This window comes from Podarcis filfolensis, assembly GCF_964270895.1.
Source record: "Podarcis filfolensis genome assembly, chromosome: 3".
Taxonomy (NCBI): domain Eukaryota; kingdom Metazoa; phylum Chordata; class Lepidosauria; order Squamata; family Lacertidae; genus Podarcis; species Podarcis filfolensis.
The window spans coordinates 88559253-88576185 of NC_139606.1; the positions used below are offsets into that span (position 1 = coordinate 88559253).

Here is a 16933-nt window from a genome sequence, read left to right on the forward strand (position 1 = left end):
GAGCCCTACCCCCCTTTAAGGATCAATTATCAGGGTACCCCGGTAAAGGGGTCCAGGGGGAAGGATTCTGTCTGAATGCCCCGATGGGGGCTAACAGCCTATAGAACTTCCCAAATGGTGTCCTGGAGGGATTGCTGCATTTGATGTGTGTTATGGTGGGATCCTTAACCCAGAATTGACCAGTAGTTGGGTTGGTTGATTCAGGATACATACCTAAGCCAAAACCTACTTAAATCTGTAATCAATAAAGTTATGATTCCAATTTGATCCCAAGATTCGTCATGTCATTTTTGTCTGCTTCCCGACCCCAGTAACCCCGGGTTCACTGCACATGGGCCCACAGCTAGAGTGAACGGGCAGTGAATTCAAAACTGTTCTGTAATATTCTCACCAGATTTTTTTTTTGCTTCCAGGGCAGAAGAGATAATGACTATTCCGCAAAAAAGACTTTTATGAAAAACAAATTTGCTGTTCTCGGAGTTGGACTCTGGAACAATATGGTAAGAGGTAATAGATACATTGGGATTGCTCAATAGGTTGCAGAGCATGGCTGCATGACCACACTGGCCCATTGGGGGGGTCTACCATTGGAGAGGGTATTATCGCTTTAACAGTACCATGCAGGAATCAGGGCAACAGTGAGAGGATGAAATTAGCTGGCAACTGCTTCTTTCACTGAGAAGAGCAAAGCTGAAATATCCAATGCCAAATAACGCTTTCCTTTCCAGTTGCAAGTTTTGAGTTTAGCACCCTCCTTTTCCAGGATATTCCATTCCTCTACATCCCCACCAACACGCACACTAATTTCCCACCTCAGCCGACAGTTAGCATTCTGTGGACACTGAATAGGCTCAATCTTTACTGGACTGCTTTTGGCCCTTCCCTTCTTAAGGTATTTTGTTGCTGTTTTGCTTATCCCCGCCTCACGGTCCTCCTGTAAAACTCTAGGTCAGGCATGCTATCCAAAATATGGACTCCTCAGAAGGCTGTAAAGAACTTTGTCTGCTCTGTGATCAGACTGACTATTTGTCTATCTCTCATGGCTGCATCTTGCTTTTCCTGAGAAGAGGCACAAGGTAGATCACATGGGTGTGTATCCCATTTCTTATCTTCATGGTGATGATCCTCTGAGATAGTGATTAGGCAAAGGTAACTCAGAGAGATTCATGACAAAGCAGGAATTTGAACCCAGGTTCTCCCAGCCCCAAGTCTGATGTTCAATCTGCAACATCACCATTAACAGCCATTCATTTATTTCTGCCCATTTCTGATGTTCAGGCAAGGGTGCCATAGCTTATGCTCTTCTTCCATGGTTGGGGGGGCATCAAAGCTTCTGAATACCAGTTGCTGGAGACTGCAGGAGAGGAGAGTGCTCTCACACTCAGGTCCTGCACAGATCACCAAAGGAGAGGATACCCTATCCCCCCCCCCAAAAAAAGCCCAATGAAGAATGAGTATGCTCAATGGCAATAAGATACTGACTGACTGTTGGGGGAGGGGGCGGAATGAAAAACTGGTTGGGAGGAAAGAATGGAATAGAGTAAAGTTTCCGAAACTTGGATCTCCAACTGTTTTTGGACTACAACTCCAATCATCCCTGACTACTGGTCCTGCTAGCTATGGAGTGTCCTGGAGGATAGCAGAAGCACTCTGCACAGATTGTTTTCTGCTGAAAGGTTGTTTTCTGCTGCTCCAGAGAAGTGGACACGGAGCAATGGTTCCAAACTACAAGAAAGATTCCACCTAAACATTAGGAAGAACTTCCTGACAGTAAGAGCTGTTTGACAGTGGAATTTGCTGCCAAGGAGTGTGGTGGAGTCTCCTTCTTTGGAGGTCTTTAAGCAGAGGCTTGACAACCATATGTCAGGAGTGCTCTGATGATGTTTCCTGCTTGGCAGGGGGTTGGACTCGATGGCCCTTGTGGTCTCTTCCAACTCTACGATTCTATGATTCTATGATTCTAGGTCCTAAAGGATCTTAATTGGCTCCCAGTACGTTTCTGAGCACGGTTCAAAGTGTTGGTGCTGTCCTTTAAAGCCCCAAACGGCCTCGGTCCTGTATAACTGAAGAAGCATCTGTGCCAACCCCATCGTTCAGCCCGGACACTGAGATACGACACTGAGGGCCTTCTGGTGGTTCCCTCACTGTGAGAAGTGAGGTTACAAGGAACCAGGCAGAGGGCCTTCTTGGGAGTGGCAACTGCCCTGTGGAACACCCTCCCATCAGATGTCAAAGGAATAAACAACTATCTGACATTTAGAAGACATCTGAAGGCAGCCCTGTATACGGAAGTTTTTAATGTTTGGTGTTTTGCTGTGTTTTTAATACTTTGTTGGGAGCTGCCCAGTGTGGCTGGGACAGCATATAAATAATGTTGTTGCTGTTGTTGTTGGTGGTGGTGGTGTTGCTATGGGTCCCACTTGTAGACTATAACATCCAAAGTACTGCGGGAACATTCTCACCTTCTTCCTGTTCCCATTGTTCAAGACCGCGTCCTGCACAGAATAACAGACGGAAAAAAATGAATTGGAGGGTAGGTGTGTTGGTGTGTAGATGTGTTGGAGCCTTGCTAAATTGGAAGGACCCCTGGTGCAGTGGAAAGTGCTGTTTGCCCTGTTATGAAACAACTGAAAGCATTGGATGTACATGGGCATCTATCCTGGAAAGAGGAAGCAAAACCATGTGATACAGCCATTAGCGGCAGCTACAGCTAAAGCCCCAGGATGATCACCAACTCCTATTTGCATACAGTTCACTCTAATGCCATGGGCATTTTGCCTGGTTGGCCAAGAGATAAAGACTGGAATCAAGGTTGCAAGCTTAGATGAAAAGAACTGCTTGCAGTTATCTTGATCTTCCTCTCATTTATAAACACCTGCAAGGATAACGTCAAAGTTCTTGTCTCAGCCCTCCTTTTATTGCAGGTCGGATGCCCTGATAAGATACAGGAGTGGGTTCTCCTCCTGGGTTATTTGGTTTGCATTTGATTTGTTTAATCAGGAAGGGGGATTGTGAGCTGATCATGCCTGAATTCTAATTTAAAGTTAGTTATGCAGATTGATAGACACGGCAAACAAATGGCTGACTTTCTCTCTTGTGTTTTAGCCTTGAAATATCAGCCACTGTTCAGCTGAGCAGAGAAACTTGGATTAACTTTCCCCCCCCCAAAAAATGCTGTGGGTGCCCCCTTTCCAATGGTGGAGGAAGGAGGATGCGTGGTGTGTGGTCTGCCCTGGGTGTCATCACTGAGGGGTGTGTGTGACAAAATGAGGTTTTTTTAATGAAAAAAAATGCACTCATGAAACTTGTTAGGAGTGACATGGTGGCTTAGGTGCCTGCAGGTTCTGTGCTGCCTGAAACGTCTGCCTACTGCCTCTCCCTCAGCCGCACTACAGCTGAGGGGCAGAGAGGCTCCAAGCGTCAGAGAGGCTCACCCCGCCCCCACAGGTGGATCGCCCCGCTCGCAGCTGCAGGAATCACCTCCACACGAGGCACCGAAGAGGCTAGCTACGCCACTGCCTCTTTCCCCTGTCTTTTTCTTGAAGAGCCTTGCAACTGGGTGCATGTATACAGAAGACCATTTACCAAATGGTCACTTATCACCAGGGTTCATGTTACCACTTGGCAATCTAGCCGCCTTCCAAGGAGGATGAATGCAGCCTTCTCCTTCCAAAGACCTCCAAAATCCACTATTTGGCAGGATGATGCTGTTGACTGACATAAGAGGGGATGGTTACATGGAAAGGTATCACTTTGTAACCAACCCTCCCTTTTAAGCTACCCTAATTTTATTATTTTGATGCCCTATGAGCAAATCTCTTTGTATGCTTTTTGAAAATTACACTAATATTAGTAGCACCCTAGAATGAAAACATAAGGTTTTCTTTACCAGGGCTGAAGGCCACCTTTCATATTTGCATGTAACACTAAACCGTATTATGGCTTTGTGTGAACAAGCTAGCAAGCTGGTTGCACGGTAAGGAAATCATCGTCAATTCATTCCTCCCCTACTCCTGCTGTTGTTGTGCTGCTGGGACCTAAGCCGTGGTTTGGCTTAGCATTATGCCCAAGCCAGACTCATGGTTTGTCTCTGCCAAACAAACAATGAGTGGTAAGCCAAGAACTTGCTTGCTTGCTTGCTTACTGTATGTGGTTTGTCTGGAGCAAGACAAGCCATGAGCCTGGGATGTAATGTCAAGCCAAACAGATTTTCTCAAGCATATTTGCTTGTTTAGGAGGAGTTTGGGTCTTCTACAGAGTTTTAGTGCCCACACTTTTAAAGAAACAAAGAGCCACTTCGCTGTCAGCATCTTGGCTCTCGTGCTTCCAGGAGAAGTTAACAGAGGTTTGCATTAAGTTATTTCCCCTGGGTAATTTCTTTATCACTAATCTCTGTTGGATGGTTGGCTGCAATCTGTGCAAGGTCAGATGACATGCAAGATACTGTCAGTATTTAAAAAGCACAGGGCGAGTTTATCTGATCCCCATCTCTGACAAGGAGACTCTATTGCTCCCATCAGAACAGCATAACAAAGCCCACAAGCTAATGCAAAACTACCTCGGCCCATCAGAATGAGAACTAGTGTAACATAAAGGTCAAGAACTTTAAATATGGTGACTTACGGCAATGAATGCTTTTCACGTTTGCACAACTGGTGTTTTACCTGTGTTTTAAAAGGTCCATTTGATCAATGCTTTGCAAATTATCTGCACTGCTGATTCCCATCTTTGAAGTCTTGGTCTCTCTTGTCTTATTGGACTGGCAATGAGCCATACACTGATAACAACACTACTCCTGGGGAAGCTGCCAGATCCTGGAGCAGCTTGGACTTGGGTGTCATTCTGCTAAGTCAGGGGTGGGAAATCTGTGACCCTCCAAATGTTGTTGCACTACAAATCCAGTCAACCCTGGCCAATCAGTCAGCAGAGAGCAGATCTCTGCCTTTGACTTATTCAAACCCTGGCACATGGTTGTACAGAAATGTATTCAGCAGCTTATTTGCATACTGCAGTCATCACCGCCGGATGTTTAATGCAGACAGTCTGATTATTTCTTAAAATGTATCTTTCATTTTTATTTAGAGAAAGAGTTTCCCTTATAGGCAACCTTCTTTCATGTTAAAAGTAAAATGTCTCCAAAAATCCCTGTTCTATAAATATTGGGAATATAACTCCAGAAGTAAATCAGAGAAACAGGAAAGTTATAGTGATTTGGGAAGATGAATTCTATGCATACTGATGCTATTCTGTATGAATTACTGTCTGAAACAGTAATTGGGAGAAAGCCTGCTTATATTCAAGGGCTGTGCAGGTGGCTGGGACAGTGTAGTTGGCTTATTTTAGACTCTGGGCTTAATTGTTTTGTGGGGCCTTCCTCTCTAGATGGGAATACTTCATTAAGTTCCTATTGTAAGCCATTCCTTGGTAGAGTTGTTGCAGAATTGAATCCTTGATTTGGACCTTCTACAGAGTATAAATGAATTTGCTCTCCACCATAAGAATGAGTCTCAAAGCTTTGCTGCAGAACAGTCTTAAAATTGTTAAAATTAAATGTTACAAAATACAAATCAACTCATTGCTCTTAAACAGCAAACAGTGTGGTTCCAGTCTTCTTTTTAGTCCTTAATACAGTTCAGTAAACTTTCCTCTCTCTGGTCCCAGAAAGAGAGTTCATATACAAGCATATTGCTTGTTCAGGATTTCTGAGCTGCGCTTCTGCTGCTGATGGCTCCAGCACTAATATTCCGAGTTTTCAGGTTTCATCTTCCTGTTGTGAGAGATCTCTGCTTGGGTTCCTGGGATGAGTCATCAATTAGCCTTTAGCACTCCCCTTGCTGCATTTGCTATAGTTAAACCTTCTGCTTAATGCAAACCGCTGTGCATAGCATTTTAAATATGTAACATTTAATGCATATTAAACAGCCCTTGCATCAGGAGCCTTCCTGCTCATTTTGCTCATTGGGCTCCTGTCCTATAGTCCTGCTAATATGGCACCAGGGAGGCACTATTCTCTAGAAGATCCTCAAAGTACCACTCTCCATTTCATTTCAGAACAACCAGTGCCCCACAACTCATATTTTCCCAGCCACAGCCCCTTCCCCTGGCTTCGTTCTCTTACAGGGCACATGGAAGGGCCTGTAATCAAGCAAAGCACTGGGCTGGTAGCACCACCCTCCAGCAAACAACAATAGCAAGGTGCATTTTTCCTTGTGGGCAGCATTATAGTTTGAGCTGGTTGCGGCTGGCATGGAAGTGCTTAGTGATTGCTTTCCTCTTGGCCTAAGCAATTTAGATATCAGTCATCTCAGCAGGGTTTTGAGATGTTTTCTGTACCTGGCTGTAAAGACATTGTCCCTCTGGATGTGCCCCCATTTAATATAGTTAAGATTTCACCAATGCTACAAACATGGCCCTGCCAGATGGTGCCCAGCGCTACTCGTGTCTCAAAGGGAGATGGAAAAAGCTTTAGTGACCCACAAGACATGATTCAGTTTTTTTGCAAGCCCCTTTTAGAAATTACCCTATGATTTGTTTTAAAAGGAAAAAGATTTTCTCTGGTCTGGCTGAATCTTTGTTCCTTAATTATTTAAGTATCTTTTATTTAAGTATAGTACAATAGTTTTAATCTTAAACCTGTGGAAATGACTGCCGGTATTAACAGCTTGAGAATGCATTATTTTGATTGGTTAGCCATTCATTTTCAGTTTCATGAAATTTTCATTTGCCCGTGAGGTCTTATTTCTCAATTTTCAGTTTTTCTTCATTATATCCCTGTTCTATTCTCAATCATTATTTTGTGTGCCAGCCAAGCATGCACTTTTCACTTTTTTAACCAATCAGTTCCCTAAATCTAAAACGCTCCTCACAGCTCCATGATGTTAGCTTCCTTGAATCAAAGACAAAAAGTTGAGAAAAGTTGGAAAGCAAAACTCTTAGGGCCACTTTGAATGATCATCATTTGCTGGAAGTGATCTGTTCTTTGTCTGGTTTTGCCTTCTGACTGACATGCTCATTTTCTAAATGCAAGGATGTGGTTTTTGTTTTTAATTTTTAGTGGGGGGGGGCATTTTGTTGACTGCATGAGCCATCATTTACAGTCTAAAGGATTTTACGCAAGAAATAGGTTTACATCCTCATTAGATGTAGTGGTAATTGCCTTGAATTAGAACTTGCAGGTCTAGCCTACAAGAGGCTAAAATGTACCCTTTGAACGGATCTGCTGCCTGAGTCTCACAGTGCTCACATCTTGTCTTCCAGTTGTTACCAGATGGACAGAAGCAGCCCTATTATCTTGCAGAGATGCCCGAGGTGCGATGTCCTTCTCAGGTAGGAGCAGTTTTATTTTATACATGAATTTTTGCATTTTATCTGTCCCCCCATCCCCAAGGGACCTCTTTCTCTAAAGAAATGCAATCCCCTTCTCAAGTCTTCTCAACCATTTCTAAATATTGCAGAATCACAGACTTTCTACCTCCAAAATGCCCATTTGACCGACATATTTTAATATCACTGCAGTAGAGGCACAGCTAATAAACTGTGGCTGTTGGTCATGATGGCTGCATGATGACACTCCACTTTCAGAGGCAGTATAATACGGAATGCCAATCACTGGACGGCAACAGCTGGAGAGGGCCATTCCCTTAATCCACTGGTTGCAGGTTGGTGGGTTCTTGAAGCAGTTGGTTGTCCACTGTGGGAGCAGGATGGACCTTTAATTGGCAGACCTTTGTGTCAGTTTGCATTTCTTGGTGCAGAATGTATTGATCTGTTGTGTAGAGATCTTTCCTATTCTACTTAATTCAAGAGGGTTCTGGAAGCTTCTCTGTGTGAAAGAAACAAGCAGAAGGTTGATGATGTTTGGCTTATTCCTTCCGAGAAGTTGAGTACAGCTGGCTTAAACTGGTTCTCTTATCTCTTTCCGTCAAGGTCATGCTGGCTATAAAAATAGGCTGGAAGGAGCCTGGGTTTCGCTCTATCTTTTTATCTCTTTTCTTTCTGGTGTAGTGTTCTGTATACAGTGTTAAGGTTTAGACTTGCTGTAAGTATTGTAAGTTTAAGTGAAGTCTGCTGCAACTGGATTTCTTATGGACAGTGCCAATCCTGAATGTATTGGATTTGTGACCATTCTGCTCATTTGCCTTCAGTAGCAGCAAAGCTCTGCTGGATAAAATACAATTGCCTCTAGTCTATTTTTTGGGAATCCTGCAACTTGTTTTAAGATTTTACTCTGCTAACTGTATGTTGGAATCTGCTCTGGATCAATATTGAGTGGAATTTCATGACACTTTGATCTGATTCAGCAAAGTTCTTCTGATGTTTTTCTGAACCTGGCGAGAAGACTATACGACAATAAATGCTTTGAGGTTTGAGGTTCTGACCATTCTGTGTGTTGTGGAACGACTGAGGAGAGGGACAGGGAACTTAGTTCTGCGAGATGAGAGGATTGAACCTTGGACAAATGGTTAGCATTGCAAGGGCAGAAACTTTAAATGCCTAGCTGGTGACGATTTTAGTTCATTAAGAAAATAATCTTCCTTTATGAGCACCTTTACAGGAGATAAAGGCATTCCTCAAGAGTAGCCTGAGTGCCTTCACATTAGTAGTACTCAAGACATTTTGCTTGTCTGCACTGCATCAATCCTGAATGATGTTCATACTGTACTGGTAACGAGAGAAGAGAGACATTTTGAAATCAAATGTACTTTTCAGCCAATGTAAATTTTTCATTTAATGTTGTTCAGAAAGGGGAAATGAAAAAAGAGATTCAAAGGTCATTTGTGAAAATGGCTTTAGAGATGCCATTTCTCCCAGAAAAGAAAAATGCCATCATTGCTCATTTGCATGTATAATTATTGCTCTTTATGATTTATTTCTAGAATGCCTGCTCTAACTAGGTGCTATACATAAATCAATATGCAAGACATAGAAGGGAAGGCATGAGCTAGCAAGAGGCCTTCCCACTCAGAAAATTTCCAGACATCATGGCAATTTATCAGTGACTACCCATTCACACATAGTGTTGTATTCAAAGCAGTGTTAACTAAATTATTCCATCAGTGCAAGGATTTCTCCCTGTGCATGGAACATTCTCCCCCCGCCCCAACTCCATCCCTACACCCTTTAACACTGTTCTGGGTTTTCCCCAAACTCTTCAGGACAAATTTGGAGATGCAATTATTTAGTTGAAAATTGCCCTTGTGTACTCAAGAGAATTCTGTCTGAACTTGTCTGGACTGGGTGAAGTTGGAGAAGACAAAGGGAATGTTGCAGGATATCAAACCTGCCCAATGATCATTTACAAAAAACAAACAAAGAAACCCCTGTTGTTCAGATCATCTGGCAGCACACAAAACAATGTGATATTTATTAAAAATTAGTGCTGACCCTTCTGAACTTTAACCAAGTTATGGCAAAGAAAATTCATCCAGTTTCACGCATAAGGGGTGGGTGGGGAATTTATTGTGTGGGTAAGATGGCTTTGGACGCGGGTGGCGGTGTGGGTTAAACCACAGAGCCTAGGGCTTGCCGATCAGAAGGTCAGCAGTTCGAATCCCCACGATGGGGTGAGCTCCCGTTGTTCAGTCCCTGCTCCTGCCAACCTAGCAGTTTGAAAGCACGTCAAAGTGCAAGTAGATAAATAGGTTCCGCTCCAGTGGGAAGGTAAACGGCGTTTCCATGTGCTGCTCTGGTTCGACAGAAGCGGTTTAGTCATGCTGGCCACATGACCCGGAAGCTGTCTGCGGACAAACACCGGCTCCCTCGGCCTATAGAGCGAGATGAGCGCGCAACCCCAGAGTCGTTCATGACTGGACCTAATGGTCAGGGGCCCCTTTACCTTTTAAGGTGTCTTTACCTGAGTTTTATCTGCTAAAATAATTTCTTTTTCAGAGAGAGAGATAGATAGATAGATAGATAGATAGATAGATAGATAGATGATAGATAGATAGATAGATAGATAGATAGATGATAGATGATAGATAGATAGATGATAGATGATAGATAGATGATAGATAGATAGATAGATAGATAGATAGAAGATAGATAGATGATAGATAGATAGATAGATGATAGATAGATAGATAGATAGATAGATAGATAGATAGATAGAAAGATAGATACACAGATACACACACACACAGAGGGGGGTTGTTTTTTGTTTTTTGGCTAATTAATGTTCTATGGCCTTTTAAATGTCTTTTGGGGGGGCTGTTTTTGTTTTTGTTTTAACTATTTATTTTGTGATTCTATCTTGTATTTTTATCTTGTGAATTGCCCCGAGATCTTCAGGTAAAGGTCAGTATATAAAACAAACAAACAAAATAAAGTATTAGACTAGCCTTCACCAACCAGGTGCTATCCAGATGTTTTGTACAGCAACTATCAGGCCCAGCCAGCTGTAGTCCAAAACGCAAGGTTGGTGAAAGTTTCCATCTGTCTTGGCCATGCTAAAGCACATGTGCCCTTCTTCATAGAGCAGGTGTGGGGAACCTTTGGTTCTCCAGACGTTGCTGAACTACATCAGTCCCAATGGCCAGGAATCATGGGAGATGATGGTTCAGCAACAACTGGCGGGCCAAAGGTTGTCTTAGAGTTTGGCAGTCCATAAGCAGGCCATGGCCTTTGGAGATTAGAATGGTCGCTTTAAATCCAGAATTTGAAATGATTAACTCTGGTTGCTGAATCTGCCCTTCTGACTTCAACCATGGCGTGAAATGATGATTCCCCTCCCCACCCTAATTGTTTTCATCATCTTGTCTCTGCAGGAGAACCCATACTTCTTCACATTCAAGAATAGCAACTACTCATCTTTGCCTGTGGAGCCACGAACCAAAACAATATCTCAAGTAGGGAAAGCTCCAACTGCATAATATTTTATTATTGCTTGCCTTTGGGTGGAGAAGAATGGGTATTGGACATAAGAACATTGTATATCCCTTGCAGTTATTTTCTATGGGGTGATGCTCTTTCTCTAGTCTGTTGAAGAAGTATGCATTTCTTTCGACTGGAACTGCTAAAGGCCATTTGTAACGCATTGTTCTCTGTCCTTTGCCAGCAAAGGAGCTTTGGGACAGACATTCCATGTACTGACCGCAACCCCTCAGACACAATTCCTGCCTCAGGTACAAATTTTTATCTCTGGATTTGCTCAGTCATCATAGGTCCTGTCTTACGTAGATAATAGCTGGTTCATTGCCAATGTTGAAATAAGATTCAGCTAGTAGTTTGGTTCGATTCTGCTGTCTTGTCTTTTGCCTCAGGCAGCAAAATATATTGGGCCCTCCTAGCTACTTCAGAGGACTGTAGCAAGGAGATAATATGGTAACACCCCTCTAATGCCTGCCTTACACTCATTGGGGAAAGTGGAAGATGACTGTGATATTTTTTTAATTGGTCAAGGTTGTTAATTTCATTTCCAAGTGGGAACATCTCTGGAATGAGTGGGAGAAAATGATGGCATAGTAAGCCTTGGGAGGTATACTCTGCAAGATTCCAGGCAGAAGCTACCTTAGATACCAATGATTGAACCCACTGGACCTTCTACATGAAAACCTGGTGGTCTGTCACTGAATAATGACTCCTCCATCATGGCTAGGGACTGGGAACATGTGGGCATGTGAATTTAGGAAGCTGTGGTACTCTAGTTCAGTGTTATCTAAACTGCTTGGCTGTGGCTCTCTGGGATTTCAAGCAGGTGCCTTTCCCAACCTTACCTGTAGATGCTGGAAATCAAACCAGGAACCTTCTGCGTGCAACCACTGAACTACAGCCCTTCCTCAAAGAACCTTGGTTACAGTTCTGTTTGGGGATAATCCACAGCCAGTATAGAATCTGATATCTATTTTCTGAATAGTCTAAAAGCGGTACAATGGTGATTCCAGGGACACTGGAATGTGGTCCTCCATTCATTCTCCAGTTGACTTGTGTGCTTTTCATAGTGTGAATTATTGGCTTGGTATTAAAGAGTTTTCTCCTTGCTCACGTACAAACCCAATTTTCCTAAAGCCCAGTTTTTCAAAACTACGAAGTGTGCATCTTTTGGGGAATAAAAGTTTCCTTCTTATAACATCAAAGCACCAGCATAGCTGACTTAAAAAACAACAACCCAAGTTCTTTGGCAACGCTTCAGAAAAGTATTGCTAACCAAAGAAAGGATTACGAGCACATAGGAATGCAGGTGCTCAAGGCATTCTGCAAACAATGTTGTGTAAACTTGGTTACAGAGCAGCATATAAGGCCTGAAATAAATATTGTGGCTATCGTCACAATAGTTCGGTTTAAGGGACTTGCACATTTGAGCTGTAACAGAGTATGGCACGGCCAGTCTTTGAGGGGCATCCTGGCCTTCATCTAAAATGACCCTACAACACTTGAGACTCATTAGACCACTGCTGGGAACCCTCAGGCCTGTGGGTCAGATGTGGGCCTCCAGACTTCTCTAACTGGCCTTTGAAATTCTCTTCAGGCCAGGCTGCTTACTGGCCCTGCATTGCACCCCAAACATTTTTGCCTGGCTGAAATGTGGCCTTGAATTCTTCTAAAGCTTGTCTGGATGGAGAACAGAGAGGGCTGTGTGAGTGTGTGTGGAAACAGCACACTGTACAAAGGGGAAAAAACCACATTAATGTCTCTGGCTGCTGTTGCCTCTCGCTCCACTCACCACCATCATGTGGCCCTCAGAAACTTGCCCAGAAAGAAATGTGGCCCTCTCTGGGTGAAAATGATTCCCCACCGCCGACTGAAGATTGCCAGATACCAGTTCCTTGGTTTTTATTTCAGCATAATAATTTTGTGGGAGAAAAATCCTAGCTTCTAGGGAGGAACAGTTGCAGGAGAATTAGGCATTCTGGTAAGTATCACATATTTGCCTCCGGGGACTAACAAGAGTTACGGCAATTTGGCAGAATATGAGTTTTAAATAAGATCTCAAGTTCTTTCAACTTCTTCTGAAGAAATATGTTCCGAATGTCAAAGATCTTCTTAAGAGTTCCATCACTCTCTCTGTCTTTCTTTTTTATAGTTCATAACTTGAGGCCAGCAGACATTAAAGTTATAGGCGCCCTTGGGGACTCAATAACTGTAAGTGCAGATCACCAAAATGTGCTCTATTAAAATGAGTGGTGTCAAAGCTGTTTCTGAATTCTGATCTGAAAAAGGAGGGATCTTCATGGCGAACTGAATTTCCCATGCTTTCTTCCGCTTTGTTCCCATTATGCTGCAGTATTAATCTGGGAATGCCACCTCCTTGGGCCATTGCGCATTTGCAAATGCTAATCGATACAAATGTGTATATATATTTCAAACATTTTCCTACCACATGTGGACATTTCTTTGCAGAGGAGAACTTGACTAAAGGCCATTTTAAACATGTGACTTCTAACCTGAAAATCCCTTACTTGTGGAAGCTCCATGAAGGTGCTATAATATTTTTTTTGGGGGGGGGGGAATCTTACCACATTTGCAGTGCCTATGTGCTAGCAATGTGTAACTCAGTCAACAGCAATAGCAAATTAATGTTATTTCTACCCCCCCTTCATAACCCTATGTTGCTTTGTTGCAATATGCTTTGTTATTTATTGCATCTGTACCCATCGGTATTCTTGAAACAAGTATTAATGGAAGGGCAATTATTGGTTTATTATTCTTTGATCAGCAACCATCAGTTTATGGATTTTATTCTAAGTAGGTTTGTAAATTTAGCCCTGGCCAATGACAGTCCTCCACTGCTTGCTTATCCCCATGATAAGGTAGACAGGATGCCAATGCTATTCTTAGGCAGAACTAAAATATTGTCAAGGTTCCTCAGAGCAAGAGTGGGGGATATTTCCAGGGGGAGTCATCTAAAGTGGCTTCTTTCCAACCATCCCATTCCAAATCAGCGAGCAACTTATTCTAAAAGGACTTTCCCAAACCCCTTTGTCCTCTTTGATATCAGGCAGGAAATGGAGCAGGTTCCTCACCAAACAATGTCCTAGATGTTCTGACACAGTATCGAGGCCTTTCATGGAGGTGAGTACCACAAATCAAAATCTTTAGATATTCTGCAGTCTGTTCTTATTCTTTTCTTCTTGCTGGCTTTCAAAACCAATTCCAGTCTCCTCCTTGCTGACCTCAATTGCTACTGCAGAGCCATCTTGAGGTTGGCACTTTTAAAACTTGCACAAGCTGTAACTAGAGTCATGGCTCTGGCAGATGTGGCCTCAGGCTTCTCTGATGATATAGGAGCCATCCTCTTGTTTATGCATGGCTTCGTCTTTTTTCAAGTTCCTGTGGATTGACTTATCTATTTCTTCAAATTAACGAAAGTACCATTTTCTACAAACGTTCTGACTTTTCATATTCCCACCTCATTCATTTTTCGCTACAATGAGGGCAAGTACTTGAAAGCAGCATTCAAATGGAGTGCAATGAGGCGACTAGAAATAGGATATAAGCGTGAGAAAGCTTGTGTCTCTAGATAATTTATTTTCTCTCTTCTTACACAATATCAGTCACAAGCAGGTAGCAGTTCCTTTCTTCCCTGTACAAAACTGGGGCATTTCAGTGAATGGTGAATGTACTGGTTCTATTAAACATGCTAGCTCTATTTGCCTGTAGCATACATTGCCTACTACCAAGGAGTATTTGACTGGCAAGCACAAGAAACAGGGCCTTTTCAGTGGTTGTCTGAATTTTCCCAGACATTTCTGGGATTTCAAAGGCGGAATTGACCTCCAGGGGGGATTTCTGAAAGGCAGCGCTTTGTCTTGGATCTTTTGGGGTGTCCTGGTTTTACTTTTTGATATATGGCAACCCTATACTAATATATATCACACAGTCAAAAATCAGAAATGACAGACTAAGGACAGTCCTGCTCATTTGTCACTATTACAGTGAAAGCTTCTGACTTCAATTGCATTCAGACTCGGCATATATGGATATATTTGATTATTGCTTATTGGTGCATGTACATAAATGAAACTAATGCATAGAGTCTTCAAGAGGAATATTCTTAGGCCAAATCTAGGGAAAGTACCCCCTCCCCATTTATTAAATTGCAAGTCTATAACAGAAATCAAACCACAGCACATCAACCATGCATTGTTGTTTTTTAGCTGCTTGATACCCCTGTTGGCATTTTGCTGTTCTGGGCTGGCCGCAAAACCAGGACGTTTGCTATCATAGGGACTCTGCTCATTATATAGTTAACACAAGTTTCACAGGCATGTGGAGCTGTTATAAAACCCCACAATACCTATGAACAAAGACAACTGTGCAGTGTGTGGGCATATCATTAGCAATGAAGCCTCTGCCATATCATAGGCTCTGCAACCTGAGTTATTAACCATAGTCTTGAGAAGGATCCTGTGAATGGACTGGAAGCATTACAAAGACTTAGGAGGTAGGCAGCTAGTGATTACTGCCATAGATAGATAGATAGATAGATAGATAGATGATAGATAGATAGATAGATAGATAGATAGATAGATAGATAGATGATAGATAGATAGATAGATATAGATAGCCTTATAGAATACCATTGGGAGCCCCATTTCAATGCATGATACAAGTAGAATAAATAAAACAAACATTCAAACCAGCAGTTCAAGTAAGCGATAGCTGAGGATCGGAAACATCACCAGGGGGCACTCTGTGACTTGTTCCAAGCAAATCATCTCTAACTTTTGTTTGCTTCCTCCTCCCTCCCCTCCCTGCACCCCCCCCCCCAAATTCTGCAGTGTTGGTGGAAATGAAAACATAAGCACAGTCACAACATTAGCAAGTAAGTGCCCATTTCCCTAAGGTTAGTGCATTTGTGAAGCTCTTTCATAATTTATGGAGCAAACTTGAGGAAATGTTCAGCAGGCTTGACAGACTTAAACCTCTTTGTATTCAGCATCCCAGACTGATGGGGGTGGAGGAGGGGCGGGGAAAGCCTTCTCACAGCCAACACTGTAATTTGCTGTGCATGACTTAACAGTGTGTGTTTTATAATTTCCCAGGGTCTTAGTTGCTTCAAAATTCTCTGTGACTTTATATATATATATATATGTGTGTGTGTGTGTGTGTGTGTGTGTGTGTGTGTAGCATAATTATTATTCAGCTCCATACGATCTTGGAATGCATTAAGCAAATAAGCAAGGCTCCTTGTGCAAGTTTTTATGGGGAAAAGAAAGGTGTCTTGGAACTCTTTTACAGGCAACCAACGGACACCAAACCACAGGCAGCTCATGGAACCAAGCAGCTTTTTTAGTTGGGGGGGGGGCCTTACAGAACAGAGTGAAAGGCAGGGGCACCCCTCCTCCCCCTGCCTCCACAGTGGCCTTTTGCCAAATCTCATTGATGCTTTTGACAGTGGAGATCCAGATGCCTCTGGAAGCTAAAACAGGGTGCTATGATGACAGCCATCTCCCATTGTTTACCCCAATACCTGACATTCATATTGCTTTTAATCATATGTTTTTTATGTTAAGAACATAAGAGGAGACATAAAACGTAAAAGAACATAAAAGGCCTCTCTAGTCCAGCATCCTGTTCTCACACTAGGTTCCTCTGGGAAGCCTGCAATGGGGCTTCAAACCATGTTCAGATGAATGTAGTTAGAAGCCTCCACAAGATCAATACTCCTGCACTAACTATCACTACTACTACTACTACTACTACTACTACTACTACTATCATTTATTAATACCCCTTCCCATCTGATTGGGTATTAAAGTTTTGGATGGTGTAGAGACTTACAACAGTGTTCGTCCAAACAAGCTTAGAAGGGAAGTTCAGGGCAGTGCAAAAGAGACATTGAGGGTGACGTTTGTAGTTGTTGTTATTACATCCATCCATCCATGAAACATCACTCCTCCAACATATTCCCTTCCCAACACATTGCTTGGATGTCTAAATTCATCCACTGAGCCACAGGTGTTCCATTTTGCTGTCGTGACTAATGGCTATGCTA

At 42.7% G+C, this 16933-nt stretch overlaps 1 protein-coding gene across 5 annotated transcripts in view; it reads left to right on the top strand.

The window, feature by feature from the left end:
* The window catches only part of PLB1 (phospholipase B1), a 116614-nt gene that overhangs the window by 31052 nt on the left and 68629 nt on the right, over positions 1-16933 (top strand). For all 5 annotated transcript variants that reach the window (XM_083604453.1, XM_083604451.1, XM_083604452.1 and 2 more), the window contains 7 exons: positions 414-500; positions 7258-7326; positions 10764-10844; positions 11054-11120; positions 13019-13077; positions 13934-14007; positions 15717-15760. In XM_083604453.1, coding sequence (XP_083460579.1) covers positions 414-500; positions 7258-7326; positions 10764-10844; positions 11054-11120; positions 13019-13077; positions 13934-14007; positions 15717-15760 — 481 coding nt within the window. The remainder of the gene's footprint in view (positions 1-413; positions 501-7257; positions 7327-10763; positions 10845-11053; positions 11121-13018; positions 13078-13933; positions 14008-15716; positions 15761-16933) is intronic.